The sequence below is a fragment of the Maniola jurtina genome, chromosome 12 (assembly GCF_905333055.1).
Source record: "Maniola jurtina chromosome 12, ilManJurt1.1, whole genome shotgun sequence".
Lineage (NCBI taxonomy): Eukaryota > Metazoa > Arthropoda > Insecta > Lepidoptera > Nymphalidae > Maniola > Maniola jurtina.
The window spans coordinates 10,379,499-10,393,867 of record NC_060040.1 but is presented as its reverse complement, the minus strand read 5'-3'; the positions used below and the strand labels follow the sequence as shown (position 1 = coordinate 10,393,867).

At 35.5% G+C, this 14,369-nt stretch overlaps 1 protein-coding gene across 2 annotated transcripts in view; it reads right to left on the bottom strand.

Annotated features, from left to right (window-relative positions):
- Positions 1 to 14,369, bottom strand: part of LOC123870212 (probable JmjC domain-containing histone demethylation protein 2C) — a 216,098-nt gene that overhangs the window by 176,218 nt on the left and 25,511 nt on the right. For both annotated transcript variants that reach the window (XM_045913418.1, XM_045913419.1), the window contains exon 2: positions 84 to 233. In XM_045913418.1, the coding sequence (XP_045769374.1) occupies positions 84 to 233 (150 nt within the window). The remainder of the gene's footprint in view (positions 1 to 83; positions 234 to 14,369) is intronic.

Here is a 14,369-nt window from a genome sequence, read left to right as displayed (position 1 = left end):
ATTTTTACATTTAGACACTTTTACCGCCATCTAGCGAAAAGCAACGGAAAATGTTGAAATTATTAAAAAAATATTATGCTCACCAAAGCGGGCCATTTGACTTCTTCTTTTTCTAATTTTCTTGGTGCCCAAACTAATGTTCTTTCAACTAAAAACACACGAAACGTTCTACGCGAATACACTGGCACCCATTCACGACGTTGCCAATCAACACCATCATATTCCACCAACACCTGAAACAAATAAAAACAAAGATTAGCTCTTGATATCTTTAACATAGGTACCTATAAGTAGTTAATTATTGTATGTATATAGAGAAAAATATAAAAGGACTGCTCTCTTAAAAATAATTTTATTTTGACTCAGCGCCATCTGTTGTTGAGTAGAAATATTATCTCAAGTTGTGGTGAGTGTTTGAACCGGCTAGTTTCGTAATGTTGTCGCCTTTCGCTACTAGAGTGCGTTAGGAGTTCAAAAATTAAGCACATATTCGCTAAAAACCCCGCCCAATTTTAAAACTTCGACCTTGTACAGAAATGACTGTCAGAAATGAATAGTTTTATAAAAAACAAAAATATCAACATTGGACTGAGATTGAACTGACATAAATAGAACTGGAGGCAATGATAGAACCATGAACATGTACAAATTCAAAACATTGAGCAAAATAATAAGCTATGCAAGTTTTTTATTCGATCACAAGTTAGCCCTTGAACGCTATCTCACCTCGTATCGTAGTGAATAGTATGAGTAACTAAAACTATCTAGAATGTTTATACCTATGATATATAATTAAAGGAATACCCAAATAGTTCTAAAAACTTGACATTTTCTAAATAATCCAGCTCTCAGCCGAGGAACATTCATAAACAAAGCGATCTTTTTTTCCTTTTGAGGTACGGAACCCTAAAAATATGAAAACTATAATATAATATAACCGCGCGTTTATATCTATTGATATAAACGCGCGGCGTGTGATAGATTTTATATTAATATATTAAAAAGACAAAATATATTATTTTTGTCTTGCCAACATAATATAATTAATCAGATTGTAAACTAAAAACTGAAAAGGAGACCCGTTTTAAAACACACTAGGGGGGGCATTAGAAAATATCTACAATCATAGCACAAATTTAATATTAGTAATCACTGTGAATATTGTTTTAACGGCTATTTAGGTACAAATATCGCCCGCCCATATAGGTACCTACTCGTAAGTTAAGAGAAAGCTTATGAATATCATAATTATTTTTTCTAAAATCTTATTCACATATCAAGACAATAGTTGTTACATAGGAAAAGACACAGGTAACGTTTAATGATCACTTCTGTGACCTCAACGCGGATGGAGCTAACGGTCTCAATGTCACAATGTAGTAAACACATAAATATGTCCATATATTATATTAAGTGCGTGGATGGAAAATAATAGTATACTTAGTTCGTACTATCTTAACTTGTAGCTAGGTTGTAGGTATGCAATGCGGCTTATCAGTGAATGCATTGTAACTGAAATAATTGCTATAAATCATAAATTAAAGATAAGCATGTATTTATTCGCATATATTATTGGGCATGAGAAGCATGCGAATTCTTTGGTGAAAACATTCCACAATGTTTTTTTTTTACTTTCTCTAGGTAATTCTTCTACAATTCGTAATAAGAAACATAGATATGTATTATGTACGCAATCATGGCCACTTGAACGCTGTCATAATGTTTAAATCAATGCTTTAAAATTCGTGTTCCGTCGTTTTAGCCACATTTTAGCAATTAGAAAAATACAAAGATGCAGATACTCTAAATTTAGAGAAAAGCAAGAGAATCAACTCCAGTGGACTGGAGCGGTTCAGTGAATGGTAATTAATCATTTTAAGTAGATTTTTGAAAATTGCTTACCTATTACTATGATCTATTATAAATTATAAGTACATAATACCTGCAACAAATCATAAACTGTGTAAGTTTAGTAGATAGGTACTACACATGATAAAAGAAAGAAAATTCTTTTATCTATGGTACTATACAATAATAATTGTATGGTTTTGGCGTGTTACAGCGAACTTTTTGTTATAGAATTCCGCAAAGTAACGCCTTTCTGTCCAACACCAACCAACAGACAGACAGACAGACTTGCTTTCGCATATTTTATAATGTTAGTATGGATAAGTGTGCTGATTCCCTTTTCTTGCTTATAATGTACCTACCTACTTACTGATATTAAATAGTACTCGTAAATACATGTTATGAAATGAAAAAGATACGCAGTGTTATCACGATTTCGTATGTTTCTTCATGTGATACCTACCTACTGATAAGCAAATAACGTGATTAGATATAAATACCTACCTAATAAATAAAAAGTAGTAAATTCCCACATCTAGTTCATGTAATTCTCACTTATTAGAGACATGCCATTACTACAAGTGTAAATTAAAAATTTATAACACCCCCGACAAGTGAAGGTTACAGTAACTAGAAAAGAGCTGAAAACTTTCAAACGGCCGAACCGATTTTCTTGGATTATAGCTAAGAACACTCTCGATAAAGCCAATTCAAAGATTCAATCAAAAAAAACTAAATTAAAATCGGTTCATTAGTTTAAAAGCTACGATGCCACAGATACACACGTCAAACTTATAACCCCCTCTTTTTGGGTCGGGGGTTAAAAAACATAGCATACGACTATCCATCAGAATTCAGATACGGTCTATTGGGCGGCGCATACGTAGTTAGCTGAATTCTGAAATATATTTTTTTCGGTTTAAACTGAAATAGTTGAAGACTTACATTGCAAGTCAGGACCATAGGATTTTTAGAGCAAAAAACCATAATAAGTAACACCGTTGATTGCATTCTCAGTGATTCTAGTCATCTCGTGCTGGATTGTTTTAGCTTGGCGATCCAACGCGGAAACGCATTCTTGGGATTATTCCAAACGTATATTATAATCTTTTTAATAATAACAATTAAAAGCTGACAGTTTATTTAAAATTGAAATAATTTAAAATTGAAATAAATCTTTATTCCAGGACTTCGTCTGTGATGGCGTTTGCTGGCGCGCGTGCTGTGCTTGTTTGGAGTGTTTTTTTTTTTGTTAAGAGTGGCTGGTTTTTGTGTTAGTTGGTGTTTTTGGTGGTGGAACTGACACGGAAGCGCTCTAAAGGGGCGCCGCGCGTATGTCGGCGGGCGCCTGCGCAGACGGAGTCCATACTTGGATAAATTCAATAACTTGAAAATATCACAAACTTGACATTGGCTAATCAGAGTAAAGCCAGATTTAAAGAAAAAAAAAAATCTTTATTCCAATTTAATAGATCATGCCCGCGACTTAAGACTGCGTAAAATACCGATTTTAGAAATCCTATGGGACTTGGGAGCCCCTTGATTCCGGAATGACAAGTAGCCCATGTCAGTTTCCAGGATGCAAGCTATCTCTGTGCCTACCCATAAAAACTTGTTAAACGAATTAGCCTTTAAAATGCCTTTTATGTCCCGAAAAATGTTTAAGAAAAATGTTGAAAAAGTTTTCAAGGAATTTTGGAAAACCTAAATCACCGTGGACAAGTTGTGGGTATCATCTATTTACAATAGAGATAACTTGCATCCCAGATACGAATATAGGCTACTTTTTATCCCGGAAAATCAAAGAGTTCCCACGGGATTCTTAAAAAGCCTAAATCGAAGTCGCGGGCATTACCTACCTTTCTATTTATAGCTAAGTAGTTATCTGTAACTTTAAGTTCCATTATAAGTTAGTTAATTTACCTCTACAAAAAGATAATTAGGTAATTACCTACTACGTCTACGGTTATCCAATTACTGTTAAAATATCAAAAGTAGGTAGGAAATTATGTTGACTCAGCGTATAAGTAATTTGTTTATTTACAAGCATTATAGGACTATAATTATGAGGCATTGTATTCCGCCATCATTAAATACACGCCCTCAAAAGTGATGGCATACCTACTTATTGATATGTAATGTAGGTATTACAGAGTTAACAAAATCCCTCGTGTGTAATCTCCGTGAAGTCTATCGGTCAATGCCAAATACCGAACAGTTTATAAATATGTACATACTGTAGCACCTACTATGTCGGCCGTAGCGTATTTTCAGAGATTTTTTTATTAAATGTAAGAACGATTTGCTCAAGTCATTCGATTATTTAATTAGAAAGACGACTTTCAAGCATTCCATTGACAAAACTATATCGTAATTACTAATTACTTACTACGAAACTATTTAATGGATCTGCCATAACATTCACTTCCATATTACATATAGGTATACATATTATAAGTAGATAGCCCAGATAAGTGCGATGTACGATTGAATTTGAATAGTTCCATATAAGACACTCTTACCACCCCTTACTTCTATCATGTCATGATGTAAGAGACCCTAGACCACGGATAAATCTGTGCTTTAGAATAGACCGATTTTATTTATAGGTCTATGATTAGACCATCTCTAGGCAAGAGACAGTTACGTGTTTTTTTATTACTTTTTGAAAGATATATAATGTATAAAAATGTTTATACTTACTTAATTTAATATTATTATCTAAATTTAAGTACTTAATTACGTACTTAATTAAAATTATTTTGCCATGTTAAAAGTCCAAAACATAATGTTCATCTAAAACACAATGTTGAGTATAAAAATGAGTCAAGTGCGAGTCGGACTCGCACACCAAATGTTCCGTGCAAGAAACATCGTATAAGAAATGACACTTCTTAATGGTTTTTAATTTTCTTGGCGGACATTTTGAAATTTTTATTATTTGTTGTTTTAGCGGCAATAGAAACACACATTCTGTGAAAATTTCACCGCTGACAGACAGACAGAGGGACGGAGTGGATAGCGAAAGCTTTAGGGCCCCATTGGTACCCTTCAGATACCTACGAGTCCAAAAACGTAGAACAGTGGGTTTATGACTTCTTTCTTCTTCTTCTCTCTGGGCTGGTTTCCGCACTTAAACGTTTCCGTCTGTGGTGCGTGGGTTTATGACTTGTAGATACACCAAGCCCTACGTAATGGGCGACCTTGCCTCCTTATCTGCATCACACGTAATAACACTTATCTACTCGTATCTAACCGATTATTATTATTTACTCATGTCTACGTATCATATATGTATATGTATCTCGCACCTACTAAACATACTCACCATACATACCTACATTCATTATGTATGTATGTATATACTTTATTGCACGCAATTTGCACCACAAAACACGAAGAGTTAAAATGGCGAGTGAGTTCTCATTTTGTACGAACTATACAAAAAGGTAGGCGGCGATAAAAAAGTGTTGTAGATGTATATGTAATATGTATATATATGTATGATATAAACAGTAGGTACCTATATAAGCTGCCATTTGGCCGAAGGACTCGTTCGTTGTGATTATGGCGAGGTCGTTCGTCGTAACCCTTAATAAGGAAGGCAATCTGTTATATTGTATGTGTTTTAGGTACACTTAATGGTAAACGAGCACTGCGAATTTTCACCGCGCGATTTTATCCATAGAATAGGGATGATGGCTTCTAATCAAATCATCTACTTTATATCAAACGTCAAAACGCTCGCTTAGTATGGGAGCTTGTATGAAATACACAGATGTGACGTCAGTTACGCATTTGCCGTACTTGTTTTGTTAAATCGATAGTTTAAAATGGCTAGCAAACTTAAAACTAGCAGTGGAATGTGGACTATTCGAATTTTGAAAGACCCTCTATTGATCAATAATAACTAAGAAATAATTTATATTTGACATAGGCATCACCTGCATTCTGCGACATATAGAAATTGTATGGACATGGAGCCACACGCACTCGCGAACGGAAATTTCACAGTGCAGGCTTACCTTAAGTTTGTTTGTATTTAAAGTTAAAACACGGCAAAATAATTGTTCGTTCATCCGGCTAAATAATTTTACTTGAACATTTACCTATCTTTTATTTTTACGTGATATCGGTAGTGAAATCAAAATAAAATGAGAATCGTACACGCGACTCGGCTGAGATAAAGTATGCATATTAATGAGGTGCTGTTCTTTGTTACATATTTATGAGGTTGCGAATAAGTTTCTTTTTTCTGTGAAACAGGTGATATTTAAAAATGTAAGGAATGTTGTAACTTGTAAGCTAATGAGTAAGTCGTAGACTGTGTACCTATGTGAGGACATCAATGAGATTGATAGCATAATATTGTATAAGCGACATAAGCGAGCCACTTTCGTACATGTTACAGAGGCGTAAAAGTACTGCTTACCCTAGTTGAAATAGCTCAATGCTCAGCGTTTGGCCCTGTTGAAAATAGGTATTTACCTAACCTACCCTGAGTTCTGCGGGTAATGCCTCCCTGAGTTTGAACACTGCACGCCTCTGAACCAAGCTCTGCATTCTTCTAGTATTGGTCAGACTCATAAGTGACAGTTTAAAGAGTTTACACGTTAAATATTATGTAAGTATTAACATCCTCAAGATTACAAGATAGATCAATAACCTCAAGATTCAGTTATCGCCGGTACAGTATTCAGTAGGTAGACTACTGTCTACCGCGTACATCTCTCAGGATGAGAAGTGTTTAGGCTAAAGTCGGCGGACTGTGCACTCTACAATTCTAACATGGATGAATTGATGATTGAAGATTGCCTGCATTTTTACAAGTGCCAGGGCAGGTGATCAACGAAAATGTGGCCCAAATTACTTTGAAACTACTTATAATTACTATAATTTTAATATTATAATTTTATGGTTTTTCTTGGCGTATATTTCAATGGCGTAGAGTACGTAGTTTGCTGGGTTCAGGTTTTGCTAACGAACCTGACCATTGCAGACTATCCCTCATTTGCATCACCTTCTTTGGCTTTTTAAACATAACTATAAAGCTTATCAAAATAAAATTTAGTTTTTCAAGTCGTGCGCATTGCATTCAGTCTGGTAATAAACGTTGTTTGGCTAGTCAAGGGTTTGGCACCAGCGCCAACGCCGCGTGGGCACCGGTGCACTTGAATGTACACCTCGCCTTCTGAACACCTCTGAATTCATTTCTATTTTCGTTCAGTGCTGATGGACGCTATGCAAAATCTTCCATAACTTACAGTATATCTGTAAGTCTTATTCATCTCCATACATTCCGATCAACTCTAACTAAATCCACGCGGACGAAGTCGTGGGGTTTATCTAGCTAGTTAGTTAGTGTGTTTACGAACAAATAATTACTATTTTCAATTTTCAAAGTGAGATAAATATACCAAGTGGTGTATTATATGAAAGGGCTTTACCTGTACATTTTAAAACAGATTTTTATTTATTTTTATGTATAATAGTTTTAGATTTATCGTGCAAAATGTCGGGGAAAATACCCGAGTACGGCACCCTCAGTGCGCGAGTCTGAATCGGTTGACCGGTTTTTTTTTTTTTAAAAAAAAACTTTACACAATGTTAATAAAGAGTCCGGCAATACACCGCGCACGCACCTCTAACCTTTCGAAATTATATGTGCATTTTAAGCAATTAAGTACCTACCTATCACTTAGGCAGGAAAACATCGTGAGGATACCTGCCTGCCTGAGAATTCTCCATAATGTTTTCAAAAGTGTGAGAAGTCTGCCAATCCGCACTTGACCAGCTACCATGGCCAAACCCTTCTCATTCCGAGAGGAGACGCTTTGTTAGTAATGAGTATAATGACTAACGAGTTGTGATGAGTTGAACATGTATGTATGTATTGTATGTATATACTTTGCACCACAAAACACAAATGACAGGTTACAAAAAAAAACTTAAAAAGTAACTCTTTCAGACAACCTTAACGCTAACCTTAAAATGATAATGCTTACGAAAATGATGCTACCCATAACACCATAATCTAGAATCTGGATACTGAAACTGTTTAGGTACTGAAGACAGAAGCACTCGTGCTTTGATTTAGGAATTGGGAGTGCGCGCTGTCTATCGACAACATTGTAGCTCTGAAAATCTAAACCAGACACAAACTCAATAACTACACAACGTTAAAGAGTCCGTATACCGTTATTTATTTGTTCAGCCACAGCCACTGGCAACTTCTTTGCCGGTGCGCGGGAAACTCGTTCTAAGAATAGAAACAGTAAGTACTTAGTCAAGGTTGCGAAACTAGGCCACCAAGAAAGATTATAAGGCAACTGTGCTAGACATCATTCTATCTTATAGTTAGGCACCTTTTAAGTTTATTGTACACACTAGTTCTACTTTTATAAAACGCAAGGTAGAGTCTCACAGAGTAAGTTTCAACCGCACGCTTTTAGAAACTATCTACCTACTAATTCAGATCAACTGTGTGGCCATTGAAGGAGGCTTTGTACCAAAGGGCACTAAAACTTATGTACCTACATAATATTTATACGTCCTAATAATTTTATCCGAAAACATAGAAAAACAAAATTCAAATAAAATTAGGATACTTATAAAAATCTAGGTACATACTTCTTTTATTTTATCTTTACACAATAGTTATAGTTACTTGATCTATTTATTACATAAAATACATCTATACCATAAAGTAAGTAAGAATTTTGCGTCCTTGTTTTGGAAGATACGTACATTACAGTTTCGTTTTCTTAACTGTACAAAAACTTGTGACTGTACTCTTTACATGGGTAGGTACCATAGTCTATAGTCTATAGTCTATACTGAGTATTATAATCTTGTTGGGATTTTTTATATTTGTCATGATTTAGTAAAGGTATTTTGGTTAGTGTTAAATATCGGTCAATATCAAAACGTAAACGTATAATATTTAAAGGTTTTATCTTAAGTTCGGCATACAAAAAGGATGTAGGTATGTATTCACGACCTTTGCCTCCTAAAATAAAACGACAGAAAAGAAAGAAGACAGCGGTAGTCAGTTGATTGGAGGAAGGAACATATAATTACTAGGACGAAATCACATCACTATAATGGACAAAGTAATATCTTTTCTAATATCTACTCTCAAATGAGACGTGAGTATAGCAAGAATTGTATAATCAGTAATCACATAGATAGTTCTGTCAACTCTGTTATGCAATCATTAATTGGCTGACACACAATGAAATTTTAATTAAGTAGAGAAAGTGGAAAGTAGAATAGGTAGTTGCCGATAGCGATAGTGTATAATCAACTGTCTCAAATAAGAGAAAGCTGAATATAGATCTGTAAGTCCACTCAGGCTTGGACCGACACGACGACGCGCGATAGAAACTGCAGTGCACACACAATAAGTACAACAGTACCGCAAGATATATTGAACGCGCGAGTGCGTATGCTATTATGGCGGGACTGCCACTTGCCACTGGACTTTACAACAGACGGAAACGTTTAAGTGCGGAAACCAGCCCAGAGAGAAGAAGAGAAGATGGCGGGACTGCATTAGCGGTCTACGGCGAATATTCGTATTGTCGCGGTAAGTGTGGCCGGGTAGTTCGTCGCATCGCGGTTTATTCGGTCGCAGACGATTATTACTCATCGCGACACTGTCAGTAAACGGGTGCGCATCAAAGGATTTTGTCGCGACAATAATCCCATTGGAGTATGAGAGTGAGGGAATAGCGAGTGCACCAGTGTTTCCGCACACACTTGTGCACTATAATACCTTCCGCAGAGATGAATGATATGGACATTGGCCGCCGCCCGTGGCCGAAATTCGGTCGAGAAGACATTATTATTATTTATTATAGTTGGCAAACTTCCAATTTTATTTTTATCAAGTATATAAATTAATAAAAATCACTAGCCAAAAAAGATCGAAGGTAGTGGGTATTTTTTCTGCGCAAAGAGAAGAGAGATGCAAACGACATGGACAGCTCTAAATGGCTCCAAATATGCGCGCCCCACACATTTCCCGCCGGGTTCAATGGGTCAACGAACGCGAGAGACTCGGACCTGTCGCCCGATCTGTTGCAAAACATGTCGAATGCCGAACAACCTTGCGCTTTGCTTGGGAGGCAGAGAGATATAATAGATATTTTTATTTTTATCACGGGTATAAATTAATAATATAAATAATCGCTAGACACGATATTATAAAGATCGAAGGTAGATATTTTTTCCCGCGCAAAGAGTCGCATGTCGAACGACATCGACAGCACCAAATAAGCGCGCCCCACACATTTCCCGCCGGGTTCAGTGGGTCAACGAACGCGAGAGACTCGGACCTGTCGCCCGATCTGTTGCAAAACATGTCGAATACCTTGCGCTTTGCTTGGGAGGTAGAGAGGTATTATAATAGACCGTGTAAAGCAAAGAATTTTACTAAATTATTATTTTTGTTTGTGCTACTTAAGGGGCCATACCTCCTAATATAACAGAACAGATTTTCAGCAAATAACTAAGCTACGTCATATTTATAGGAGGTAAAATACACAAAAATTAATTATCGTTTCCGATAGTAGGAAAATCTTAAAACTTAGAGCATTTTTCGGATTCGAACGTGTATCTATTTCATCAGGAATTTAGATTAAAGATTAAAGACCCATATTCAAATATCGAAGTTATTGTAGTCTTATATTATTATTCTTCTTCCTGACATTCTTTCAAATTATGAGCTTAAAAAAAAACGAAAAATTTTCAATAGCAAATATATTTTTTCATTAGAAAGAAAATAATAAAAATGTGATCCTTAGTTTACACAAGGTCTACATTCCGATAAGTTGGTACCTAGACTCTACAATGTTGCTACCTTGGAGTCTTAATTGTATTTACTTACTTAAAAAGATAAACATACTCATTATAATTTTCCATAAAATACATGATAAGAAATAGTTAGTTTGTTAAGTATTAAGTACAAGTCTCTTGTTTATCTACACAAAGTGCTATCTCGGAAGGTAGAGTCAGCTAAGATGGAATTTTGGAAGCTCTTTTTTTACGGGAAATTAAACGTTCTGCAAGTTTATACTTACTTAGATCTAGCCCACGACCGACATCTTAGTATGGAAAGTAACAATTTATTTACTTACTTATGTCAGATATTTATTTAGGCCTGCATTTTTATGTACTCTGAGATTTAGGTGATTTTCTTCGAGTGCAACGATATAAATGTTTGAGTGGCTTGTTTATTATAAACAAGTTACAATTAGAATCAGAAACAAACATTATAAGCGCTTGATAAATATTGCTTAACAGCAATAATATATATTGCTATTGTTAAACAGTTAGTTAGGAAGAACTAAACAGGCCATTTCATTATTATGTGTGTCGATGAGGAACCTTGAAGTCAAAAGAAACCTTTCTTTAAGATCTAAATCTAATTAACTACATCGATTATCTTAGCGATCAACATGTACCTATTTAGTAGGTATTTGGAATGACGAAGTTTCGAACGTTTGCGTGCTGTATCAAAAAAATATCCTTGAGAACAACATCAAGTTAAATTGCGCAGCACGCTTGCAAGCGGCATCGCTTTTTTATCGTTGACAGCTTTGTAGTTTGTGCTGGAGTACGACCTTAATTAAAGCGAATGCAATTTAGACGGAAAGGGCTAATCTGAAAGTAGCTGAGACAGATACTCGTATAAGTATAACCTCAACTAGATGAAACCTGCGATGATTTTCTTCTGATGAAAATCTTTTAGTAAATTAGGTAGCTTTAAATAAAAATGTAGTATAAAGGTGTATGTGAGATAGCGTTAGTGAAATAGTAGTAAGTCATGTACATATTAAGAGCGCCACCTCGCCAACTAACTGGCCCACCAGTTTGACGAGTTAGTAATTTTAAGAACATTGTAGAACTTATATGAATAGATAAATTAAAATAAATAAATAAGTATTTTAAAAATCCCGTGGAAACTCTTTGAGTTTCCGGTATGATAACTATGTATTTCAGTATCTACCTACGCCTCATGATTGTCTGGGTCGGCATGACTGCCCTTTTACTAGCTTAAAATGTTTGAACAATTCCGTATTAATCTCAGAACAATATAAATCACAGGGTGACAAGTGAAAGAATATGGATGGATATTTATAGGAAGTAACTAACAATGGGCGAGGAAAATAATACAAAATATTGAAACTTTATGACGCATCTAGTAAACCTAAGTATTTACTTCGTTGTGTAAAAAAGACTTCCCAAACATTCCATATTTGATAATTTAACAAGTGTAAATTAAAAATTTATAACACCCCCGACGATCCAAAGTATTTGAGTTTTCCAAAACATCATTTTCAAAATAAATAATTATGTATTTAGGTTTAGCTTGACATTTGTCTATTGACATAATATTATGAAACTAACGGTTATCTAACCTTCTTTTCTACAAGAAAACTAGAAAAGAGCTGATAACTCTTAAACGGCTGAACCAATTTTTTTAGATTATAGCTAAGAACACTCTCGATCAAGCCACCTTTCCAACAAAAAAAACTAAATTAAAATCGGTTCATTCGTTTAGGCGCTACGATGCCACAGACAGATACACAGATACACAGATACACAGACACACAGATACACAGATACACAGACACACAGATACACACGTCAAACTTATAACACCCCTCTTTTTGGGTCGGGGGTTAAAAATGAATGGCCCTAAGATTTCATTATTAATATCCCACTTCTGAACTACACTTATTTTGCACAATATAATAATAGTTCCTGTATTAGCTAGTAGCTAGCTAGTTCCAAATAAAAATAGCCGTAACTAATATGTACCTCATTGATTATGTATGTAGTTACAACTAGTACTTAGTTACGAGGTCAGGGTCGTTCTAGCTCGCATCAATTGCTACGGATGTTCCTACGTAGACAATGTAACATGATACCAAAGTATACGATGGTAGATACTTAACTGCATGATACTAATCTACAGGCAGTTATTAAACGTAACCTATAATTGTTTTCTTATTATACTACAATTATTTATCGATTTGTTTAATGATTTTAGTCATTCGTGTTCCGATAGAATAGTAGTTCCTTATTCGAATTGACTTTATGTTTTAGCAACTTTACTATCACTTTCAAGTTATTATGCAAAGAATTCAGACTTTCGTTAGTTCGGTATTCGTTTTTATAATGTAACCGGATGTACTCACGGTACACGGCACGGCGGACTTCGCCCATTATCTGGGTTGACCGGCTAAAACGACTTGCCGGGTTATTCACAAAGATTAACTTAATTAACGTCAACGATATATGTATGTGTTATGTCATATTGTTAGTAAATTGCTTTAAATGGATGCTATAAAGTGATGTAAAGTCGTGGACTCAAACGATGGACTTCCACTGCGTGACATTGGTGTCTTGCGGGGATTTCCCTCAGATTGATTTTTCCATGGCCACTACGCGCAGTTCCACTTTTCCTGATTCTGGCAGCTGTTATGATTATAACGACGGAATAGGAGGTGCTCTAAGCAAAGATTCCACTGCTAGCCTACCTGTCTACCGTAAATACTGCATCCCAAACAAAAGCAATGTAAGTACAGCCTTCGACCGACAACTTGCTAAGAGTAACTACGAGTACCCACTAGAGAAGTTCTTACTGGCAGCTATTCCTAGTGCTTAACTAAAACTTCTTCTTCTTCTTCTTGTCCTTTATTCCACGCTATGTGGGGTCGGCACAACATGTCTTTTTCTTCCACTCACTTCTGTCATACGTCAACGCAATTTCCACCCCTTTTATTTAAGTGCTTAACTACAACACTTATCAATGTTATAGATAAGTATTATATAATGTATACCAATAGTGATTAGTTATTTAATATCTCAATGCTTTGATCACAGCATTACCACCTATACATTATATTTTTTTATTACATTTTTTGGGCTTATTATTTATTTTTCCCACTCTATTTATTTTTAGCATAATATAGCCATCGGTCCTAACCTCAGTTGCCAGGAAGTTAGGGGCATTTCCCAACATCTTCTACCTACGAGTATATTCTGTGCCGCCACCTGGCTGACATAATGGTGGACACAGTGTGGGCAAAAAATTTATCGACGCTTTCACGGCTCGCTGCAGATACACTGAAATATCAGGCATCTAAGACAGACAAAATGGCCGACTCCAGTAAGCCAGCGAGCGATACTAAAATTACAGAGGGAGTAGATTAGGACTTAGGAGCTCTAATTGAAAAGGCTAAATACTAGATATGATAATAATATAATAAGAATTGGGAACAGTGCCAGCCCCTTATCTTGCCCTAGGTTATAATAATAATATTATGAGTGATAACAGGTGGTCACAATTTGTTACGTCAGATTTGACAGTTCAAGTAAGTAAAGGTGTGTCAAATTTGACGTTACTAATTACTATTTACAGGTAGGCAAGAATACTGATATAATAATATCTATACTGAGTAATTTTGGTAGTTCAAGTTACGTTTCCGATATCATGCATATTATACAGA